This window comes from Meles meles, chromosome 16, assembly GCF_922984935.1.
Source record: "Meles meles chromosome 16, mMelMel3.1 paternal haplotype, whole genome shotgun sequence".
NCBI classification, from domain to species: domain Eukaryota; kingdom Metazoa; phylum Chordata; class Mammalia; order Carnivora; family Mustelidae; genus Meles; species Meles meles.
In genome coordinates this window covers 24,753,339-24,779,164 of record NC_060081.1, presented here as the reverse complement: position 1 = coordinate 24,779,164, position 25,826 = coordinate 24,753,339, and the positions used below count along the sequence as shown (strand labels likewise).

General features: G+C 36.8%; 2 protein-coding genes across 5 annotated transcripts in view; one reads left to right on the top strand and one right to left on the bottom strand.

Moving 5' to 3' along the window:
- The window catches only part of CAMKMT (calmodulin-lysine N-methyltransferase), a 404,310-nt gene that overhangs the window by 81,290 nt on the left and 297,194 nt on the right, over positions 1-25,826 (top strand). The gene's annotated exons all lie outside the window — the stretch shown is intronic.
- On the bottom strand, positions 20,081-21,048 carry LOC123926689 (peptidyl-prolyl cis-trans isomerase FKBP3-like). Its single transcript, XM_045980677.1, is given in 2 exon segments — positions 20,081-20,732; positions 20,735-21,048. Coding segments are annotated over 2 exon segments (672 nt in total). The 5' UTR covers position 21,048; the 3' UTR covers positions 20,081-20,373.

Genomic DNA, 25,826 nt, shown 5'->3' with positions numbered 1-25,826 from the left:
GGAAAACAATGCTTGAATATCATCATGTAAGTAGGTGCTTTTAAGTAGATTTTTAAAAAGTTTTCAGGTATCAGTGTTTCATTCAAAAGTATTAATTTCCCATAAATTTAAGAAAATACCTTAGAATTAGATATCTATCTTGCTATACTAGGACCTGGCCATAACTTTTTACACATTGACTACATTCCTTTATGTGGTGGTGTTTGTGCTAGGCACGTGTGTGTTTTGTAAACAAATGATACAGGTGAGCTATCTTTTGGCCGCCCTGCTTCCACTTGCCAACGGGATATATCATCAACATTCCAGGTAGAAAAGATGTTTAACCAGTTCAACTGAACAGTCTTCCTTTGTCTCCACACGTGCTTCACAAAGACAGGATGTTGCTCTCATGGTAACAGAAGGATGGCAGTCTAGGGTTTTCTGTGCCATCTTTACTATTTTGTGCTGAATGAACAGAAACCAAGTATTCAGCTCTGGGATGTGTGATTGTGAGGGTTTAATTTTTTGTTTTTTGTTTTTTGTTTTTTTTTTGTGGGGGTGGGACTGTTGGTTGTGGTCTCCATTGATAAGATGTTTTAGACTTTAAAAAACCATCTGTTTATAGAAAACACTGGGGGTGCACCCTTCTGTTGTATTTATTACACATATTGCAAATAACAGATGGCTCAGCAATAGGTTTACCCTTCTGCAGGAATTTGTTGTTTCTATAAGTAGCAAATCTTTGTTTTTCAATATTAACACATTTTAGGACATTTGAGGTTTGTTTTCCTTCTAAAATAAGGCTCTCCTGGGCCATATGGTCTATATATCTCTCATCACCTGGTTGAATCTTGCCTTGTTGCTCTGAATCATCAGCTTCCTTGCTCTACTCAACTTCTACTTTTGACACGTTTAATATTTTTTATTCTCTACTGGAATTATTGTCAGGAAACATTAAGTGCCCAGGACCTTTCCAGGTCCTAGGGTTATAAATATTTACTCTCTATCTGTATAATTGCAGTTACGGCAAATCAACATGGATTACTTATAAAAAGGATTATGGGGCACCTGGGTGGCTCAGTGGGTTAAGCCACTGCCTTTGGCTCAGGTCATGATCTCGGGGTCCTGGGATCGAGTCCCGCATCGGGCTCTCTGCTCAGTGGCGAGCCTGCTTCCCTCTCTCTCTCTCTGCCTGCCTCTCTGTCTACTTGTGATCTCTCTCTGTCAAATAAATAAATAAAATCTTAAAAAAAAAAAAAGGATTATGGCACACAGGTGACGCTGTATTATTGTATATATAAGTCAGCTTCTGGTGTTTCTCTTATTTAAATTTTCTACAGCTCTTGTGTTTCCTTGAAATTTTTTCTTTCTTGAAAATTATGCTATAAGGTCCTCAGTGATGCCCTTCTTCCTTTCCTTTCTGTAAACCTATTTAAATATATATATATACATATATATTTAAGATGATAGATACAAAATAATCATATAATATATATATAAGAGATAAAGATGACTAGAACAACATATATCTATGAATCCACTACATTGAGTGAGTGCATTATCCAAGGCAGAATGAAGGTGGCATATGTCTGGATACTTAGGGGCAAGTAGATAAAATATTCAACTGGGCTGGAACCCAGAACAGTCTTTCATGGAAATGGATACTCATCTGAAGCCTAGCTGGTGAAGTTTCCATGGGCAACATCCCTTTTCTCTCCACAAAGGTTTTGGCCATGGCATCTGGGTAGCAGGCTGTCAGCTAAGTATGATGGTTACAAGCTGGCCAGCCAACATTTCAAACATTGAACCAAATTCAGGCTTCCATAGCATTCCATGTACCTAGCTAGATGAGTGTTCAGTAAATGAGCCCTGCTATTTTTGATGGTGATGTAATTATGTATGATAATTTTAATCTCTATTTCTCTAGTTCTTGCTTCTATAAGCTTTTTTATGTAAACTTTTTAATGTATACTCTAATTCCCCAAGTTTTTGTTTCTTCGATCACTCTTACCTTAACATCTCCTGAATTTTTAAAGCAGAATTATCATAGCTTAATTCTTCTGTGTGATGTATCTCTATCCATTCCAGGTTTGTCTAGAGGTATCCATCATTTCTTACTTTTCTAGCATGTGTATTTCTAAGTCCTATAAAAACTGATACTTGAATCTGAATCCAACTTATTTTTTAAATTTAAAGTTTCATGCTTAATAAAGTTTTCACTCAGGTGTTTTTTTAAATTTAGTTTTGTTTTTTACCCCGTCATTATCTAGTATTTACTGAATACAGATGCAAGCTGTTAACCTAATTCAAAATAGTCTCCATTTTGTTTAAGTCTTTCATGATTTTTTTAAAAGATTTTTATTTATTTAACATACAGAGAGAGATCACAAGCAGGCAGAGAGGCAGGCAGAGAGAGAGGGAGGAAGTAGGCTCCCTGTTGAGCAGAGAGCCTGATGTGGGGCTCGATCCCAGGACCCTGGGATCATGACCTGAGCCCAAGGTAGAGGCCTAACCCACTGAGCCACCCAGGTGCCCCAAGTCTTGTATGATTTAAATGAAACTTGAGGTTTGTTTTTTTTTTTTTTTTAACTAGAGGAATATATACATACTCAGAGGCCTGTGGACTTCACCATCTCTCCCCTCATTCTCTATTCTCACTGTTCCCTGCACGTGTCATTCCATCCTCTCAGGTGACAGCAACTGGAAAATGTTACTTGTCTGTGTGGCTTATCACTTGTCCCCTAGCAGAGTTGATGGCTGGCTTCTCTTTGTGCCCGGAGCTTTCTGTTTATATATTAATTGTAGCACTTGTCCTGTTATATTGTAATTATCTGCTTACCTGCCATCTGCTCAGCCGACAGGGCAGTGACTTTGTCTTACTCATTTTGCCTCCCAAGCCCAAAAAAACACAAGTTGGTCGAATGAATGAAGTAGTCTTGTGTGTGTGTGTGTGTGTTTGTGTGTGTGTATGTGAGAGAGAGAGAGAGAGAGAGAGAGAGAATCCATCAGAGGACATCCAGAGATGCTGTTAATATTTGATGTAATTCAGCTGTTTTGTGAAACGTCTCCTCCCCTTTTTAGATAAAGGTTGCTAATAGGTTTCCAACAAAAATGGCAGAAACCTAGACTGCTAATTTACTGTTTATGTTTGCATATATTAAACTAGGACCCCAAATGAAAAAATTAGAGTAGAATGTTAATCACAATTTGAGGTCAAATCAATTAGAAGACATAGACATCATAAATAAGTTTGTTGTTATTTCCAACTTCATATAAATGGCATCATGTTGTCTCTGGGGCACGTATGTTTTGGAATATGAGCATCGTTAGGTTCTTTTGAACAACTGTACACCAGCTCATGAATTTACATATATAAATACCCCTAATTAACATTTGTTTATTATTTTGCATTTCACTGCTATTTACTAACAGATTTCAAGACAATAGACAATTTTGTAACCTCGGTTTTATAAAAACCACTAGTATTTTTGGTCCCTAGCAACCATTTAGTATGTAAATTAGGTATTCTCAGGCTTAATGTACTTCATTTTTATAAAACAAATACATCATTAATCTGATTAAGTTCTTGGATGGGAGTGCTGTCCTCAGATCATTGTGGATCATTTATTGTTGGGCATGCATCCAAAAAAAATTCAAGCATGGCACTTACAGCCTAGGTTTAGGAGAATTGTTGAAACCTCCTAAATGACATTTTCCAGAAGAATAGAAAGGCACTGCTTACTTACAATTGCAAGCATTACCTAAAACTTAATGATGTTCTTATCCTTAATTGCAGCTCAGTTTGATGATGATTCAGTGCCTGAAATTATGCCATGTTTTGCTTTGATGTTATAAAATGTATAATGAAATAAAGGTGATCCAAGTGAATCAAAAATAGACTCTGGCTTTCCAGTAGTGACTTAATCACTATGTTTCTGAATTCAGAAGTTGCTTGACTGTCATGGCTATTATTTTGTGTGTCTTTAGCTTTTAGTCAAATTTACTCCTTAAGAACTGAGAATGTTTAATATTAAGGTTAAAGAAAGTTCATGGTGTTTTAATTTATCTAGAAGAAGGACCTTTTAAAGAAAATTTAAAGCAAAGTTTATTGAATTCTGCCTTCTTAGTTCTGTTTACAAAGTTATATATCCTCCATTTGGAGGTAGTCTTTGTATAATGCAACACAATTAGAATAGGTTTCGCTTACTGAATGTCAATCTATAGTACCGTATTCATTCCCTGAGAAAGACTTATGAAATTACTATGTTTATTCCCATTTTGCAGATGATTGAATAAAGGCTCAGAGAGGTTAAGTGACTACCCAAAGGCATATAGGTAGTATGTGATTAATCTAGGACTCAAACACAGTTCTCAGTCCGGAACCTCTGCTGCCTCAGATAGGGGAGGAAAGAGAACAATGGACAGGGCTTGGCAAACTTTCTGTAAAGGGTCAGAGAGTAAGTATTTTGTGTCACCGTTATCACATATACTTGTTTTTAATTTTTTAAACAAACTTTTAAAAATGTAAGACCCATTCTTAGCTTGAGTGTCATCTAGAAATGACAAGGGTCGTATTTGACTAAAAGTCCTTAGTTTGCCAATCTCTGATTCAGGATAGTGTTAGTAAGTCCTCTATATTCTCTCAGCCCTATGTATACTATGTAATTTTAGTTCACGGTTAAGTAATTTATATCTACAGCAATGACTTTTAAACATCAAGAAAATCGACAAACTTTTTGTTCTCTGTGCCCAATTTGAGAAAGCATGAAAGCATGACATCTTAGATTTTCATCAAAGAAATCAAAATAAAGTTTTAGTATTTATAGTGGTATTTTTAGCTATCTGGAAGATTAAACTTTTTGAAGCTATTCATTTTAGAACAGAAAAAATGAAAGGTTATATTACAAGTAGATTTTGACAGTTACAGAATTTATAATGTACCATTTAAATTTCATCCTTGAATGTTTAATTTTATTTTTAAAAAACCCTACCTCCTTGATATTCGGGGGCTTATCCTTCTGTACCTATATTTTTGAAATTGCAGACAACTGATTCTGGTTTTCACAGTATACATTTTATTGAAGAGTACTAAAGAATAGCTAAGTAAATGATGCTTGACTCTTTTTTTTTTTTAAGTTTTATTTATTTGAATAATCTCTACACCCAACACGGGACTTGAACTCACAACCCTGAAGTTAATAGTAACATGCTGTTCTGACTGAGCCAGCCAGGCGTCCCTTTACTCTTCTTAAGGAAAAGCATCTTGTAACTTAGGTGCTGGGCATCTAAGATTTTCACAGATAGGTTAATGTTTACCTAGATGGGAATGTTTCAACTTTTTAATTTATGTTCTCATTTCAACTGGTCTAGGACACAGACTCCAGTCTCTTTCCTTAAGAAGCCCCAAGCAGGGTCATTGCAGGGCAGCTCTCTTCCTGGCGGGGCATAGAGAGTAGTGGTAGACCTGGGGCTGTCAAACCTATGGTGGGAAACTTTTTTCTTTTTTTTAAGTTTTTTTATTTAAAGATTTTATTTATTTTTTCGACAGAGAGAGAGAGAGAGACAGCGAGAGAGGGAACACAAGCACAGGCAGAGGGAGAGGGAGAAGCAGGCTTCCCGCACAGCGGGGAGCCCGATGTGGGACTTGATCCCAGGACTCTGGGATCGTGATGTGAGCCAAAGGCAGATGCTTAATGACTGAGCCACACAGGTACCCTGGGAAGCTTGTTTTGTTCAGCTCCCTGGTGTCCATGTTTTCCTAATTTCTTTGTATTTCTTCAAGCCATTAGTAATACTGCTTTTGAAAAATTCAGTATTATTTTGGTCAAACAAGAAGGTAAAGAGGTATTTGTATCTTTTACCAGACTGGATCATGGATGCCTAGGGGCTAAGTGTGGTGCTAAGCACATGGACCCAGTGAGTTCTAGTCCTTCCTTCTTGGAGAATAGCCTTCTCAAAGCTTTTCCTCTGGCCCTCAGATGGCTGCAAGGACAAAACCTGTCCCACAGATCCTCGTAAATGACTTTACAAAAGGCCAAAAAAAAAAAAAAAAGATAAATATTATTTATAATATCAAATTATAAAAACAAGAATTGAATCATTATTTGGATAGTGAGGGTAGCTTTCTGTTCATATTTGCTCTTCCTTTTTGTTTTGTAAAATTTTATTGTTTTTTATGTTAACTCCAGTATAGTTAACATACAATGTTATATTAGTTTCAGGTGTATGATATGGTGACTCAACAATTCTGTACATTGCTCAGTGCTCATCATGATACATGCACTCTTAATCCCCACCACCTATTTTCCCCGGCCCTCCACCTGCCTCCCCTCTGGTAACCCTCAGTTTGTTCTCTTTAGTTAAGAGTCTGTTTCCTGGTTGTGTCTCTCTTTCTTTTCATGTTCATTTGTTTTGTTTCTTAAATTCCACATCTGAGTGAAATCAAATGGTGTTTATCTTTCTCTGACTTATTTTGCTTAGCATTATACTCTCTAGCTCCATTCGTGTTTTGCAAATGGCAAGATTTCATTCTTTTTTTTATGGCTGAGTAACATTTCATTATATATATATATACATATACACACATATATGTATATATATGTAAAATATTTATAAAAAATATATATATATGGCATCTTCTTCATCCATTCATCCATCAGTGGACACTTGGGCTGCTTCCATAACTGGCTGTTGTAAATTGCCCTTTCTTTAATAAAACAATAATATCAAGTAGACCAAACACACAATCTTGCAATAGTGGGGATACCGAAGGATTTGACTAGTTCAGTCACTAAACCAAACTGCCAAAGTCTGATGTGCAGATGGTTTCAAATGGCGTTTACCAAGCACTTACTACGTACCAGGTTCTGTTCAAAATGTTTGACATTCATTATCTCATTTAGTTGCAACAGCCACTTTAAGAGCATACTGAGGTTTAGAGTAGTTGAGTAACTTGTTCAGTTACACAACTACTAAGTTATAGAGGCAGAATTTAAACATGGGAAATATGACACCAAAATCATGCTCTTACATGAAAAAAATTTTTTTATGTTTTAAAAAAATGTCCCATGTAACAGTCCTCATTTGAACTGAATAGAACTGAAGGGCAGACATTGGAGTTACAAACAGAGGCTGTAAAGACCTGAAACTATGTCCAGATAATTCATGACCAATCTTAGGAATAAACAAAAGGAAACAAAATGAAATAAAATACAAGTTCTTGAGTTTAAAGTAGCTCCTCAACTGATTAGAGTTCTATGTATTATGATGTGACTGCCTTTAATTCATAGGTAATACTTTTTGTTTGTTCATGTGAAAACTAATACTTAAGAAAATTTTAGTAAGATTCAGCTAAGTGAAAGATAAATTAATTCAGCAAATATTTGTTGAGTGCATATTATATGCCAGAGGCTATGTGGATTAAATAAGACAGCCCTGCCTATGAGTAACTTACAGTGTAATGAGAGATAGGCAAGTCCAAAGAATCAGTTTTAGTATAATGGGAGAATCCAGTAAGCATGGCCTGGCAGAAGTCAGGGAAGTCATTTTAAAGGCAGGGACATCAATGTTGGTACCTGGAGATATGGGGGGAGATAAGGTATGCCCCAGTTAGAGGCAACTGCACAAGCAAATGCCTTGAAGTGAAGAAGGAGAGCTTAGTGAGTTGCCACCACTCACCATTTAGTGAGGTTTGAATGAGAACCTTTCAGGGGTGGAAACTAGATGAGGCTGGAGGAGCAGAAAATCCAGATTGTGAAAGGCTATTTGAACCCAAGGCCAAACAGAGTGAACTTGATCCTGAAAGCAGTGGGGAGCTCATAGAATGATGTGATCAAATCTGTGCATTGGAAACACTTTTACTCTTGCTGCAGTGTGAAGAGTGAGTGGAAGCAGGGAGAACAGTTAGGAGGCTGGTGGTGTGGCAATAGGGAGAGATGAGCGGGTGAATGCCAGAGATTAGGAGAGTGCAGCTGAGAGAATTTGGTGAAAGAGTAAACTGAATATAGGTAGAGAGGGAAGCGGGAGAAGTTACAGATGACATCTTGACAACTTCTTAGAAAGGAGCAATGGGACACGGATAGAAGTGAAAAGGGAGAGTGGAAAAGTATAGGAATTAGTAGGAGCTGAATTGAAGATGCAATGTCAGCAAACGGTCCTTGTGTACTGTAATGGGATTGTCTCTAAAACTCTGCTTTTCTCCCCAAATCATTACCTGTCTTGTTTCCAGAGTTGTGCTACTCCTTCACCAGTCAGTCTTGACAGTGTGGATTCTGGGAAAGCAATATTTTAATATGTTGGGGGCATTTTGAGGTAGAAAGCTTTTATGAGCCAGTGTTTCTAAAATTCAAAGCACAGACTTTGTTAGTTTAGTATTTCAAATGCCAGTATGTTATTACATATTTTTTACTTGGTGAAGTTTCAAATGATTGATGCTTGATAACAGTGTTACTTGGAATGAAAGTTTTGCTTTCTCTTTAATTCCCCCAAACAAAAAGGTAGATGAGTGTGTGTGGGTGTTTGTGTACACAAATATAAATACGTTTTTCTGTTAAAACAAAATACAAATGCAAGGTGGATGTGGCAGGATGATGACAATGTTTTGTAGAGTGTACAAAAGCAAACCTCTGGAATTTTTAACGCTCATTTCTCTTTCTTTGTATTTTGTCTCTCTGGGACTTGAGCACAAGGTCGTCACAGATGTGCAGCTCATGGCAGTATATAACCCCGTTCATCATATCAAACTTTAAAAGACTCTGACCTACTTTATTTGTTTTTTAAAAGATTTATTCACTTATTTAGGAAATCTCTACACCCAACCTGGGGCTTGAACTCACCGCCCCAAGATCAAGAGTCACATGCTCTACTGACTGACCAAGCCAGGTGCCCCAAACTGATCTACTTTAAATTTTATTCCAGATTCATCTACTTTATCATTGTCAGTTGATACAGTTAGGACGTGTGGCCACATAGGATTCAGAGAACTATCGCCTTCTCCAGTTCTGATTTTGTGGACTTCTTTTTCAATTCATCTGCTCCAGATAGACACAAGCATATGTAGTCTTTTTCTACGTATAAAGACATATAAACATATTTGTCTACATATAAAGGTTTTATATGTAGGTTGGTTTTATTGAAGTTGAAAATACAGATAGCTAAACTTTATGTGCTGTTTAAAGATTAAAGCACATAAAGTTGGGGCGCCTGGATGGCTCAGTGGATTAAAGCCTCTGCCTTCAGCTCAGGTCATGGTCCCAGGGTCCTGGGATCGAGCCCCACATCAGGCTCTCTGCTCGCTGGGGAGCCTGCTTCCCCATATCTCTCTCTGCCTGTCTCTCTGCCTACTTGTGATCTCTGTCTGTCAAATAAATAAATAATAAAACCTTAAAAAAAAAAGCACAAAGTTTAGCTATCTATAGCTAATGTTGGTTTTATTGAAGTTAAAAATATAGATAGCTAAACTTTATGTGCTTACTGTTACATTGGTCTCCGTTTTTTAACATATAAAAATTCATATTATCTTGGCAATAACTCTGTGAGGAAGGTACTTTAAGCCCCACGAGGAAATTGAGGCATAGACAGGCTTAATAATTTCTCCAAGGCCACTCAGCTAATAAATGGGGGGCTGGGATTTGCATTTAGGCAATCTGGCTCCCAAGTTTGTCCTGGTAACCATTCATTGTACACTGTTTCAAATGAAAGATAACATGAGATTTGTGTCTTCCTACTATGAAATCCAGTTTTAGTAGAACATTATCCATCACAATCAGTTGATGACTTCCATGTGAATTTAATTGGTCTGGTAATTTTGTTTATCTTTAATTTGTAAACTTGTTTTGGTTGTATAAGAGGTATAACGATGGGGTGCCTCAGTGGCTCAGTTGGTTAAGTGTCTGCCTCTTGGTTTTGGCTCAGGTCATGATCTCAGGGTTGTGGGATTAAGCCCTGCCTCAGGTGCCATGCTGAGTGTGGAGTCTTCTTGATTTTCTTCTCTATCCCTCTCCCTGCTCCTCTGATCCTCCTCCTACTTGTGTACTTCCTGTTTCTAAAATTAAGTAAGTAAGTAAATAAATAAAATATTTTAAAAAATGCATAAGGAGGTTATACTTATGTCTGTACATATATAATTAAATTTACAAAAATAATTTAGTGGTCAATTAGAGTAGTCTTCAAATCTTTTAAAAGTTTTTTTTTTTTCCTTTTTAAGTAATATTATGTTTAAGAAACACTGTGACATAAAGTCAGGCTTCTAATATGGTATAGAGATCCTTGAGATAAGCTCCTTACCTATGTCTTCAGTTTTTATTTCTTCCCATTTCCAACTTTATACTTCATAGTTTATGCTTCTGGCGCACTAAATCCCACCCTGAAGTGATTTTTCTTGCCTCATGTGTTGTGCATACATAGAATTATTTATTTCCCACTCCTAAACTTCCTGTCTAACTCAGATCAGAAACTACCTCTTCTAGGAAGACTGAACAACATCCCCTCACTGCCTCCCTAAACTTGGTTGGTGCCCTTCTTTTTATAACCTCACAATGTTCTGTACACCGTTCTGTCATTTTACTCACCAGATTGTTTTAAAATTGTTATAGCTATTTTTCATTGGACTGATAACTCAAGCAAAGGGAGAGGTGCTGAATGGATACCTATAGTTAAAGGTATACTTTGTTGGCCCAGTTGGCCTCATTTCCTGAAGCTGCCATCTTTTTTTTTTTTTTTTTTTTTTTTTCCCTCCCAACTGCCTTTTGGAGTCCTAAATTGAAACCACCATCCACTGTCATTAAAGCATCAAAAGCTCTCATGTTGGGGCACAGTTTACTGTAGTACATTATGTCTTGCATGCCTAGATCTTTCTCATCTTATCTTGCCAGTGACTTTATCCTGTAATTAATCCTCTCTGTCCCACATCCTTATTTCTCCTTCTCTATAGAATTATTCTCATCAGCAAGCAATCAGGCCACAGTACATCTCTTGTTAAAAATAATTCCCTCTTTACCTGATTTCCATCCTAGTTACTGTTCTAGTCTCCTGCCACCCATCTTCTTTTGGTTCCTTTTCACAGAAAAACTTCTTGGTAGAATAAGTTCTCATTGCTTCTCGTCCCTCCTGGTGCTGGATTCAAGAGGTATCAATATACTGGGAGTTGTCTAGAGATACCTGAAAACTTTTTTTTTTTTAAAGATTTTATTTATTTATTTGACAGAGAGATCACAAGTAGGCAGAGAGGCAGGCAGAGAGAGAGAAAGAAGCAGGCTCCTCACTGAGCAGAGAGCCTGATGTGGGCCTCGATCCCAGGACCCCTGAGATCATGACCTGAGCCGATGGCAGAGGCTTAACCCATTGAGCCACCCAGGTGCCCCAAATAAATAAATCTTAAAAAAAAAAAAAAAAAAGAAAATACAATATTATTCTCATCTTTTGAATGAAGAATCTGACATTCAGATTGCCTCATGATACCGTGCTAATAAATGCTAGTAAAAGTCAAAACTAGGATTTGAAACCCAGGTCTGATTTCAAAGCATATATTTATTCCACTGTTAGATCTATAAACAGTATGCAGAGTCTTTTTTTAAGAAGATTAATGTATTTATTTGAGAGAGAGAGAGAACACAAGTGGGAGGGGAAGAGGGAGAGAGAGAATCCCAAACTGACTTTGTGCTAAGTGCAGAAGCCAACATGGGGCTTGATCTCCAGACCCTGAGATTACGACCTGAGCTGAAACCAAGAGTCGGGCACTCAATTGACTGTGCCACCCAGGTGCCCTCCCCCCTTTTCTTAAGTAACCTCTCTGTCCAAGGTGGAGCTTGAACTTACAACCCTGAGATTAAGAGTCACATGCTCTATTCACTGAGCTGCCAGCCAGGTGCCCCCCAAAACTCTTCAAGTCTTAAGCTGCTCTATCCAATATGGTAGCCACTAACTCTATAGCATTTAAAAATTAACTTTAAATTAATTGAAATAAAAGAAAATTGAAATTAAATAAAAAATTCATTTCCTTAGTCCGCTAACCACATTTCATTCGCTCAGTAGCCACATGGGACTTGTGACTACTATATTGGGCAGGGATGATACATTTCTATCAGAAAGATCTATTAAGATAGCACTGCTTCCAAGACATTCATTCTCCACAGAAGAATCTCACCTTCTTATAATTCTATACTACCGGTATTGATTTTAATCATAGAACCTTTGTTCTCTTAATTTTTTCTCATTATCCATTTTGAGCATCTTGGCATTATTTTTCGCAGAATTCCTCTTTTTTTACTTGGGATAGTCAGAATTCTGCATTCATCTTTTAGCCTACACTTGCTTCGTTTTCCAAATGGCCTATTTTGCATTAGCGTTGCCACTTCCACTAACTTGAATTCCACATTATGAGATGGGTGAATGTTAGCATTATACTTTGTGCTTACCTGGCCAGCACCTCAGGATTTCACCTACTAGGTCATGTTCTCCCCTTTGAGATATTCCTTTGGTTCTACTTTGTTATCCCCCACTTATTTGCTCCCTGGTAAATTCCGAACACTTTTCTTGTCTTGTGTCTCTTTACATGTTTATATTCAAGTCTCCTTTTCAATCTGAGGTTTCTGGATACTTGAGGTTCGTGCCTTTTGATTTGACTTGCTGGAAAATAAGGGGTTTCTTTTTCTCTGTATTGAGTTTTCAAGATCAGACAGTTCTTTGATCTTTAAATTATGACTAGTAATTTGCCTAAATCAGTGTTGTTGAGTTGATAAGATCCAGACTAAATCAGAATGATGACACTGAGGTCTTCATCCTCGGCCTGTGTCATTGGACTTGCAAATAGAAAAGTCTTGAGAACTAAAAACTCTGTCTTTGCTTACCCCCATGGTAGATGTTATTTTGTATATTCAGTAAATATATATGATTAACTGTATAAAAAAGGAAGGTGGTATAGTTAACCATTTCTTGCGCTATTTTCCCCCTTCTTTTCTGCTCTTCTTTTTTTTTTCTTTAACTCAACACAGAATGAACAATATAATGCCTTTGTATTTCTTTTAATTTTGGTGAATTGATGTAGACATAATTCAGATTTAGTGCCAGGTCCTCTGCCTTATAACTCTGTAGGTAAATATTTCCTTATATCAGCTAGTTTTACTATAGAAGGTGACCTGGGAACTTACAGCTATATATCATTTTTGCCTTTTTGTATCTATTCTACATTGAGCCATTGTTTTTTGTGCATTTTGAATGGGGGTTTTTATATTTGAAATGATATAAGGGCAAAGAAAATATTCTCTTTATCTGGACTTCTAAGATAAGCTGTGTTTTGTCTTTTGTTTTCCTTTCTTTCAGCACCTGCTTGGGCAACTACATAGAGGATTGATGGGTGAGCAAAAGAAGCTGCCCCATAGCACTTTGGAGAAAAGATGTTGGGCTGGCCTTCAAGGAAGCCCTTGGGAGGCAGGCAGTGCCCTTGTGCTGGAGGGATGTGCTAGTTGCAGCTTGGGGCTAACGAGCATCCGCAGAGTCTGGCCTGGATACCACATCTTTACTTGGGAGACTTCAGTTTAAGAGAAAGAATTGTGCAGATGAGGTGAATGAGGACAAGTGTGACCTGGTTGTTCCAATTACCTAGCAAAAACATCAGCTGCCCAGCAAAAGCCTCAATGGCCCTAGCAGAGGGCAGAACAGAAGCCCAGTAGCATTGGTTATAATTCCCGTAGAGCTGCATGTTTATGTGTGTGTATGTAAATGTATATATTTGTTACATGTATATATTTTATATATGCATAAAACTTCCTTGGGTCTCTCTACATAAAACAAATATATACATAACAAAACTATATATAACAAGTGCATATATAACCAATGTAGAAAACATATACATATATAAATATATGTGTACTAAAGTTAAGTATTTTAATATAACATATTCATATTATTAATATACATATTATATGTTATTCATATATATGAATAGTTTATATCTGTTCACTTTTCTCTGATTAATCTAGTGCCAAGGTCTTCATGATTATGGCACTCTTAGAGTCTATTCCTTTTTTTTTTTTAAGATTTTTTTATTATTTTATTTATTTGACAGAGAGAGAACACAAGTAGGCAGAGAGGCAGGCAGAGAGAGAGAGGAGGAAGCAGGCTCCCTGCGGAGCAGAGAGCCCGATGCGGGGCTCGGCTCGATCCCAGGACCCTGAGATCATGACCTGAGCCGAAGGCAGCGGCTTAACCCACTGAGCCACCCAGGCGCCCCTTGGAGTCTATTCCTAATACAAACTTGAAACCTATGATTTCTAGGCACTAAGTGTCATCTCTTGCCTATAAGCCCTGTTGTATTTCTCAACACTCCTTGAACAGGTCACACTTTTTTTTTTAATATATATTTTTAAAGATTTATATTTTTTAATTTATTTATTTGGCAGACAGAGATCACAAGTAGGCAGAGAGGCAGGCAGAGAGAGGAGGAAGCAGGCTCCCTGCTGAGCAGAGAGCCCGATGCGGGGCTCGATCCCAGGACCCTGGGATCATGACCTGAGCCAAAGGCAGAGGCTTTAACCCACTGAGCCACCCAGGCGCCCCCAGGTCACACTTTTTGACGACGACTTGTATTTTAATATGATAACTACCTTTGCCGTGAAGATTCCCTTCTCAGTTTTCTGACAGATGTTTACTACTCTTTCTAGATATGGGTAGGTGAAATGTGTGCCTGCTTGTTAAAGCCTTTCCATATTCCTTCGGGCCAGTGGTTCCTTCCCTTGTGCTTCCATAGTACTCATTTTATCCTTCTATTACAGTACTTGGCACATGTTGTAATTAACGCTGTATATGTGTGTCATCTCTCTCTCTGGTAAGCTGTTGGAGCAGGGAGTGTTTTTATATCCTTAACATCTAGCACAAGACCTAGACTTATAATAGGTGCTCAATAAATGTTAGCCTGAATGAAAGAGGAGATGAATGAATAAATATCACGTCAGGTCTGAGACATGCTTGAGTTCCTCCAACTACCTTTTCTTTTGTGTTGCTTTTCTTTATCTTCTTCCCTGCCACGTGTTCTTCTGTCCTACCTGGTAGATTTTAGAGCTTAGGAAATACGTGTTTGAAGATTTAAAATATAGTGCCTTGAATTCCTTAGAGGAAAAGTCTATGAATAAATAATTAGACTCATTTCACATCAAAATCTAAAGTGTGAAAAAATGTTCGCTATCATTTGGTGCTTTATTCACTTGTATGGTAATCTAATGGCATATCCATTGTTATCACAGAACTATACTGAAATATTTTACTCTTGGGGCTTTTCATCTGACAAAAGGAAGCTTTTCGAAAATGAAAAAGCATGGTTCCTGTCCCTGGTATGCCAAGGGGCAATTTATTAGTTTTGTAACGCATGGGTTAATATTACCATGTTTTATATTGAACAATTCTTGAAAAAATTACTATTAATATCGCTGCCGCACATATGTATATAACTCCTGTCATCTTTGGGATATGTAAATCAGGAATGTTGCTGAAGAACTACTTAGCATTTTCTTGGGGGTGAAGTGCTTAGTTTTGGAATTTAATTGTAGGTTTTACATTTAAGCTGTTCAGTATTACTCGTATAAAGGTTCTATAAATTTCTTGCTTTGTAGTTTAACAGGTTTAGTCACCACAGTTGAAAGGCATCATCCTCATAATGAAGCCAGAAAAGAATAAAGGTTGATCATGCAGGGCTGGCTGGCTATGACATTGAACAATAGAGCTTGACTTCTTCATGTCTGTTAAATGAGACTATGGGGTGTGCTTATCTTTGCTGCAATGATATTGAATTGTAACAAGAAAATGTTATGTTGTGCAGCTCTGCAAAGGGGGTGTGCATCTATTCTCACTTCACATGTATGGGGAAAAAAGCTTTAAAACACAGCCGAAGCGGTCTCGTGAGCTTAAAGTCTAACGGCACAGACTGGCTGTAATACTGAAACAAAAATAAAGAAAGAGAAAAGTGACAAGGCTTTTAAGTATCCTCCAAAGTTTTGTCCAATACAGTCTTTCTTGAAAGGACTAAAGACAGCTCGGGAAGGGTATGCTGGAAAAATTCAATTTTGAAGTGATCTTTGAAGGAGATAAATGATATGGCATCAGGGAAAAAGTAAGAGGGCATTATGTTGCCCAGATGACAAATTTATTCTAAGCTTTTCTGCATTTATAGTTGGTAAGTTCAACTCCAAGTCACTGCACATTATTGAAATACCATCTACGTTCCCAACACTGTGATGGATACCATAGGAGGTTTTGAAACAAGGTGTGATTCAATCCTGCCCTGATGAATTTAGTATCTTTTTTGAGGAGAGAAAAATTAACTCCGTGAAATAACTTCTTAGAATTGTTGGATGTATGAATGACAGTATTGCAAGCTGTCAAGATCATTTAAAATTTTGATACTGTTAGTGTATGTATCATTCCCAGATGTGTCACATGAGCATTTGGTAGGCATCCCTTTTATGTCTTAAGTCACTGCTAAAACTCTTGAAAACTCAAGGGCAAGGTTAGGGGCAAGAAAGAGCATTCTGACACTCCCCACCCTTGTGCTTCCCATGATTTTGGTCTACACGTGAACACTGCATCTCTTCTAAACATGCATAAACTACTTAGTAATCAGTTACAGAATTTTATCATGGACATTAAGCTACTGTTCAGGTTTGGTTTTTGTTTTTGTTTTTTTAAAGATTTATTTATTTATTTATTTGACAGAGAGAGAGATACAGAAACAGAGGGAACACAGGCAGGGGGAGTGGGAGAGGGAGAAGTAGGCTTCCTGCTGAGCAGGGAGCCCGACTCGGGGCTCAATCCCAGGACCCTGGAATCATGACCTGAGCTGAAGGCAGACGCTTAATGACTGAGCCACCCAGGTGCCCCTGGTCAGGTTTTTTATGTGTACTTATTTATCTTTTCCAGAAAATCATAAAAGCATTTCCATCCTCCTGTTTTCTTCTTTCAGTCATTTGTCATGATTCTTCAGTGTGATTACTGATACCGGATTACAGATAAGTTTTAAATTTAGTTAGTTACGGTGAAATGTAGTCTGCTTTTGCTGGAGATTTAGACCCTCTTAAAGCAGCTACTAGATCTTCTATTGTTTCGTTACTTATTGTGGGCTGTGTTGTCTTCTTTATGTTGTTTCTTTCTCTTCCGTTCTGAAGATTGTTTTTCTCCCTGGAGAGGACTAAATTGAAGGAGAAGGTGAGCAGCTGCGTATCTGATGTCCATTTCTGCTTCTTTCTTCCTTTAAAACAGAACCAAGATCAGATTTTTTTTTTTTTTTAAGAACAAAAGAGTACACAATGAAAATACTACCTCAACTCGCTTGGGTGCATAGCCTTGTGACACGTTCTGGCCATTGAGAGTTAAGGGGAGTTGTGCATATAGTTAGCTGATGCTGCCTAACAAGTTACCCCAAAACTTGTGGCTTAAAACAACAATAAACATTTATTATCTCACAAAATTTTGAGGGTCATTAATTGAAGAGCTGAACTGTGTGATTTAGGCAATCTCATGGGAATGAAGTCAAGATGTCAGGTGGGTCTGCAGTTATCTTTGATTTGACTTAGAGGATCTCTGAACCACTATGTTTTCTGCCTAATTATAATAAAACAGCAAAAACAGCAACAACAACAATAGCAATATCTGCTCCAGGGTGATAAAGCTAAAACATGTGGAGCATTATGATAGGTCAGATGCTACTATGAACTTAAAGATGTTGATTAGAATTAAGCCTATGTTAATTGTCCCATTCACTGATTTCTCTGCTTTTTGAAGTGTTAGGATACCTTGAATCCTCTCTCACTCCTAGAACTTGTGTGCGTTTGAACAACTTTTGTAATCTCTCCGAGAAAGACATCCTTGCCCTCCATCTGACCACACAGCCTTTCCATACTCACTATCTGACTTAAATGAAAATAGTACAGGATAATACAAAATTAAAAGCTAAACTGATGATCATCTAATGTAAAATCTTTCAAAAACTACACATGTTGGGGTTGAGAGAAATCAGGAATGACTAAGTCAGGAAGGGCACATCGTTGTGTGAAGAGTAGACTGCTCAAACCTGACTAATCCTGAAGCAAGAGATACCTGAATGATGACAGAGACTAAAGAAAGAATTGATAATAGACTGTCTGTTATTATACATAACTTTGAGGCAAGAATTCATTTGCTGAACTTTTGAATAAGAGCTTAATATGCATATATTTCTTTTTCTTTAAGCAAAGTTTCTCCCTTATACAAGACGCTAGATATGTAAGTGTATCAGGAGGCTGCTAAGCATGGCAGGTAACTAGCATGATGGTTATGGGCTAGGGTTGGGGATGGTGTGGGACATCGGCAAGTGGGCATGATGAGACACATAAGGCATTAAGTAAGTAGCTTGTTTCTGCGTGGATCCTGTTCTTTGCCTGAACAAAGAACAAAGGTAGTAGAAGAAGCCTGAAACAGTTTATTTGGGGTCTTAATCTCATGGGAGGTGCTCTTTACTGGATGAGAAAGGGTCTTGGTAATGTGATGCATCAATAAATGGGTCTTTATGTTTGGTTTGGGAATATTTGGAGAAAGTAAAATTTCTTAGTTTTTAGTAAAAGTTCTTAGTTCAGGGGCGCCTGGGTGGCTCAGTGGGTTAATGCCTCTGCCTTTCGCTCAGGTCATGATCTCAGGGTCCTGGGATCGAGCCCCGCATTGGGCTCTCTGCTTGGCAGGGAGCCTGCTTCCTCCTCTCTCTCTCTGCCTGCCTCTCTCCCTACTTGTGATCTCTATCTGTCAAATAAATAAATAAAATCTAAAAAAAAAAAAAGTTCTTAGTTCAAGAAAAGTTGCAGGATCTGTATCCAGTGAACAAGTATTTATTGAATGTCAATTATGTCAGGTTCAGTGGTGTTGACTATTCATTCTCAGAGTCTCCTGGATTTGTTCTTTTCCTTATATTCTCAATTACTTCGACAACCTAAGTTCAGACCCAGGGGCCTCCTTCCATCTCTGTTTTCCACCTCTTGTGTACCCTGTATGCTTTTGGTCCAGATCAAGGTCTTTTACCAGTCAGTCTTTGCCCTAATGCTTATTGTTGGCCATTCCTCATTGTAAGTCAAGGAATTATGGCCTCACCCATATCTTTACTTTCACTGTCATGCATATTGATAATTCCCATATCTGGGCCTTTGCTTATTCCCTTTCCACTTTAGCATTTATGAAGGCAGTCTATACTTGGTTACCCAAGTGTTCTGTGTTTAGTATAACTCATATTCCTGATAAGTGAACAAAATTTTTGTATAGCAAACCATTTATGATGAGAATAAATAATTTTAATTTACCTCCACTTGAAGTTCTATTTTTATTTAGTGGATATATGACTCATCTAAATATTACTTTGTTACAGAAACATAGAACCTCAGAATTGGAAAAACCTTGGAGCTTAGAGTATACCCTTCTCCCTAAATTTTCATATAAAGAAATGGAGATTCAGAGTGGTTAAGAGATTTGGCTTAAGGCATTTGAATAATGTGTAGTAGGATTAAAAACCCACATTTTATAACTCATCATCGAGATGATTTTTCACTAGGGTAATTGATTCCTCTTATTCTCTTCCGGTTTTATGTATGTCTTTAATAAAACCTCTAGAGGTGAGGGCTTTATTTTCTATCTTCCCCCAACCTGTGTCCATCACATTAATACTGTGCAGTGGTTTTGGATAAGTAAACTTGGAGGAGATTTACTTATCATGTCGACGCATGTGAAGGTGTCGGTCATCATGACATACGTAGTGCTGCAGTGACACACAGCGTGACCCTAATTGTAGTGGCTTTTGCAACACCAAAGTTTTTTGTGTGTTGCGTGTTTATCTTGGGTTTATTTTGGCTCTGGTCCATGTTGTCTTCAATCTGGGACCCAGGATGATGAAGCAAATTCCAGAACAATTGCATGAGTTGGAAGAGAAACGTAGTGAACAACGTGCTGGGCCTCAAACACTTGTTTTCACATGTTACTGGCCAGAGCAATGTATGTGGCCGCGCTTATTGTTAATAAGGTGGAAAAGTATCCGCCTTTACCAGGTAAGGACAGCAGATTTTTTTTTTGTTTTTTTGTTTTTTGTTTTTTTTTGCAAGACACTGAATATGTTTTTATTGAGCCTTTTAGTTTACAACATGAGGTAAAGGAAAGTCATTTCTCCTTAACCAGTATTTTACATAGCTGTAGTAAAATATTTCAAACTTTAGGGAATTATAATGGATTACATATATTAAAAGTTGGGGATTGGGTAAATAATATCTGAGCTCTTGAATTTTCCAGTTGACTCTTCACTTACAATAGTAACCAGCTCTAATTAGTTACATAAGTTTCTTCAAGGCAATGTTTTATTGTTGCTGATGTCTTTATATCCGAAGCGCTGCTGCTATTTCAGTCAATATCCACTAATTCTACTTCAAAAATGAGTTTTGCATTTGGTGGAATTTTGGCATCAGGCTGTCCTTTCTTTCCATAAGCCCATTCTGGTTCAATCTCTAGTCGAGCCTTTTCTCCTTTACTCATAGTTAAGAGTGCTTCATCCCATCCTCTGGTAACTTTGCCTATTCCAACCTTAAAACTTAAAGGCTTGGCATTTTTCTTCTTCTTTGAACTCGTTTGAATATTAGTATCAAAAACAGTCCCATCCTGTAGTGTTCCTGTATACCAGCAGTGAACAACATCACCCTTTTTGGGAAAATTGGTTTTATCTCCTTTTTTAAGAACAGATTTTATATATTTTGGTGGACCTCATCCAGAGTCTCTTCAGACTTGGTTTCTTTGGGTTTATCTTCATTAAGCTTCACATTTTTCACCTGCTCAGACACTTTACTTATACTTTCCGTACCCTTGAAACGCTTACTTTCAAAAAGATGGTTGTAGGCTGTAACCAAATGGTCCTTGTTAGCTGTCTTGGCCACATTTTTAATGTTTCCTAATAACTTATGTTCTGCAAGAAACGAATCTGAACCGTGGTCCTGTAGAAACTTGATAATGTCCTTCTTGGGTAGCTGCTCGCTGCGCAGCTGCTCCACGGTCCAGGCCCGCTGTGGCACTGCCGCCGCCATCTTCCCCCACTGCCTCGCTTTACTGAGCCCAGCAGATGTTTTTTGAAAAATAATACCCCCCCCCAAATTTTCCTGTAACCCTAGATGCAGAGTGTTCCCACTATCATCATTGGTCCTGCATGGCCACTTTCTTTCTTTCTTCATGTTTGTTTGTTTTAATGTGTCCTTATAAAACACATACTGTTGATTGAGTTGTATATTTTGAATTTATATAGTGGGTATTTTGCTGAAGGTTGTATTCTGTTTCTTAGTTATTTTCATTCAATGTTATACTACAGGATTTATCAACATTTCTGCCTATTCATTCAGTTTGTTGCGTCTGGTAAATACATGGTATTACATGATACCACGCTTTGCCTCGCCACTCCCCTAGTTGGCCTGCAGTTCTCTACCACAGTCAGTAATGCTGTGTGAGAATCTCTTTGGGCTGTAGACCCAGGAGTAGGATTGCTGGGTCATGGGGCATCATGCATATATATAATTTAAGTACTTAAATGTTGCTCTTTGAATATTTTCACTAACTTTTCAGAACGATTAATTCTTGGTGTTATTAAAGTTTAGCAATTTTATGGTTTATATCTTATAAATCAATGTTACTAATTCTGTAAGACAGTCAAGTTCACCCAGCTGAGAATGCGCAAATAGCAAATATGACATGCAATTCACATCTATAAGGTGATTTTTCACTAATGATTATCTATAAGCATATGTTATAAACCATCATTCTCAAGCATTATTTTGTATTGCTATAACGCCCAATTGTAAATGGCTAAACAAAATGAGGTCTAAATATTCAATGAAATATTTTTCAACAACAAAAAAGATAGGGATGAGCCTTGAAAATGTTTTGCTGAGTGTAAGAAGTCAGTCACAAAAACCCACATATTACATGATGCCATTTATATCAACTGTCCAGAACAGGTAAATCTATAGAGACAGAAAGTAGATTAGTAGTTGCCTGTGGCACGGACGAGGGAGTGAGTGCTAAACAATACAGGATTTCTTTTTGGAGTCATGAAAATGTTCTAAAATTGATTGTGGCAGCAGTCACACAGTTCTGTAAATATGTGATAAACCCTTGACTTGTACACTTTAAAGGGGTGGACTCTTATGGCATGTAAATTATATCTAAATAAAGCTGCTATAAAAAGGCCAAACACCTCAATTGGATCATTTTCCAAGAAGCAGGTCGGAAGTGAGTTCAAGGCTGACCCCTTAGTTTCCTTCTTCCTTTGTGGAAAGAATAAGGGAATATTTTCTCCTCTTGTGGGAACCTGAAGGGAAAGAATCAGGACAGTTTTGTCCCTAAGCTCTATCCTCAAGTTATTTAAAAATAAACCCACACATGTTATTTAACTAGCAATCTCTATGCTGATAGAGCTCTCGGGCTGGGATCTTTTAACTGTTTACAGTTATGCACAGGACATTTTTACTGGTATTACCCACCACTAGTTCCCTTCTTAAATATCTCATTTTGGCTGTGCCCTCAGTTTTTGTATGTCGATATCTAGAAAGCTTGGAGGTTTTTTTTCATTTACTTTTTTCTCACTTTTAGATCTAGTCTTTTATCATGTCGTATCATCTTAAAGTTATTTTTCAAATATGTCTCCTTTTATTCATTGGACTTTACCCTGCCCAAAAGGAGAGTATTTTCAAAATTTTAGAAAAGATAGGATTGGCAGATTTGTGCTAATTATAATTGTTTAAAAATAGCAAGGAAGTTTCTTCCTTCGAAAGTATTAGCAAGTGTTTCACTTACCACTTTTGTGAATAAAACTGAAAAATTCAATTCTGACTTTTGTTTTGCATAAGGCATCTCATAATCACCATAACATTTGTGTTTGTCAAATCAGCTAAACTGTGGTAGTTTTTAAGTAAAGTAACAAAATCCACGATAACCAGGGGGTGCTCAAGTGACTTGAATGCTTCAGCCTGAGATAGGTCAGCTTTTGGGGTCAAGTTGCGAAGAGAAAGCCATCACACACACTTCATCAACACTGTGGAATGAGAGACCAGTGCATTTACTGAGCAGTGGATTTCTAGTGAGCATATAAACTAATTGGTGGATGAACATGCCCCAGGAGCAATGATTTTAAGGTCATAGCAGGCTCAGTGAGTAATGCTGACTTATCCTGTGTCTCACTGATAGCTGATCTTACCAATGAGCAGTTTAGAAGCATTGAAGCCTGAACTCTCTTCCATGTGCCTTGAATGGCATGTCAGCGGTCACTGTGTTTGACATCCTTTATATTTGTCCAGTCAGCTCTAAATCTTTAGGTTGGGCTTCAGAGTACTCAGGAAAGAAAAGAGAAGCAATTATTTTCAGTCATTGAGTTTTGAAGATCTTAGCGTTAATTATGCCAAACATTGTTGGTTCATCAACAAATAAAAATGTTAAAAGGCTGTATGAAGCATTCCAAACTTGCTTAAACATAGTTTGTAGTGATTAAGAATATCTTGTATACACTAACGTATTTTTAGATACACTTTTACCCATGCATGTTCATGTATAGTTTCAAGACCAAATATTCAAATTAAAATCACTTTCAACTTTGGAGAAAAAAATATTGAAAAGCTTATTCACTTCTAATTAGTGTACACTTTTTTATCTTTTGAAAAAAGGGGAAATAAATAGTGCAATTCACTCTTTCACTGTGGACCCCGGAATAATTTGGGGTATGAAAAATATTTCAATAAAACAGAAATCAGTGTTCTAGTTTTAGTAATACTTGTTAAAATTATTTAAATAATAGTGGCCTTTGAGATTTAGGAATTTTTCTTCCACTTAAGTCTTTAATGTATAAAAGATTATTTGAGCATTAAAAATGTGCTTTACCTATTGTTTTTTCAATCCCTCTGCTCTCTGACCTGGTGAAGTTTTGCAGGAAGTGCCCAATCAAAGGATTGGAGGAAGCAGTACTGAACCTTCTTTGCAAATGTTCCTCTGAGAAAAATGAAAGTTAGAAGCTAAGCTGGTATTTGTTTGTGACTACAATTTTAAAACTTCTTTCTTACATAAAAAAAGTGAAAAGCAGAGGAATATTAACTCTCCAAATCTGCTAGAATTTTATATGTTAATAAAAAAATAATTTTATTGTAGTAGAAGAAACAATTTGGTTCCTAGAGAGAGTACCATGGGTGGTATTCTTTTGCTGAAGCAGAGATTTGAAGTAGAAGAGTTGTTTTTCATAACACAAATATTATGCAGGCATAATGTTAAATTAGAATAGTTTTAGTTTCTCATATACTAATGATTAGAAAAATTAACCTAATTCTTGGTTTGTAATTAAAAAAAAACTAAAATGATTTTTTTGTTTCTTGGTCTATATTCTTTCCAATTGATGAAGTGTGTTCCAATACTATAGTCATATTTTACCCTTCAAATCAAGATATAATAATTAGAATTTAATGTAGAATTAATTTAGATTTATTTGCCTTTTATTAAGACCAAGGGATATCATAGTTTTAAAAAATGGAGATGACCACTTATGAGAATCTGGCTGCAATCAAAGTAGTAACTATTAACCTTATAAGTTCATTATTCAGTAAAGTGTTACACTCTTTTTTCTATCCTTTATTTAATTTATTCTTCTGAAACATGTTTATCTTGGACTAAAAATTTCTCTGTCAGATTGGTCTGTAATAATTCAAGGATAGTAAAATGTTAATGGTAGCTTCTAGGTGTGTCGGTATATGGGTCTTCTCTGTAAAATTCTTTCACATTTCCTATATATTCAAAATTTTTCATAATAATGTTTTAGAGAGAGGTGTTCTATTTTGACTGCATGTCATAGCCAAATGGCCACAGTAATTTACTTCATTTTTGAAAAATATATAAATAATTTTCTCTTACTTAAGCAAAGCAACACAGATACAATATAGTTTATGTATTGGCATTAACACCTATTTAACCAGTTGGCAAAACACAAAACTGATTCTTAATTATAAATCTGTTCATTATACCCCATTTATATTTGGTTGGTGGTTGAAAAATTTAGGCATTTTTAGCTGAAATAGGGCAATTACTTTAAAAATGGATTTTTAGCTGAAATCATCTTCCATGTTGTTAAAGGGGCCATGATGGAATGAAGTGTTTGGAGAGTTTTAGGAATAAAATATGGATGTATCTGAGGATTAAAATTAGTTTAAAATAGAATAAATTTTCTTATTTCCAGTGTATCTTGGGGTGTGAAGAGCATCAATAAGTCATGTTTATTAGGCTTCTAAGTAGGCATAGTTCTGATTATCTCAGATTTTAGACAGAATATTTTGTCCTCAAAGTAAATAAATACAAGAGCTGCATCTTTTGGGTGTTTTTCATAGTGTTTTTATTCAACTGTTAGCCACACATGCACCTGGTGTATTGGTGACTCACAGAAGCAACATTGAAATATAATGTGTGTATGCTTACCCCCTTTTTCTTTAACACACTTAACAACAACAACAACAAAGAAACATTATTATTCCTGCCATGAAATATTCTCTTTGGCAGGTTTGGCTTACAGAGTTTTAATCTTTCTGAAATACTGAAGTTTATTTTATCTTCACCAACCATGGAGTCTGTGAGTGTGCAAATCATTATAGCTTCGATATTCTGGGGTAGGAATCTGGAGATGATTTTTTAAAAAGTAAGATTTATTTTTCAATGTCGTGACGACTACAATCTCTTCTCACACGATGCTACCAGTAGCTACGGTGTATTAATGAAAATAAAGACTTGTGACGATAAAAAAAAAAGATTATTAACCTGGTCCTTGCATTCATTACGTGTATTTACAA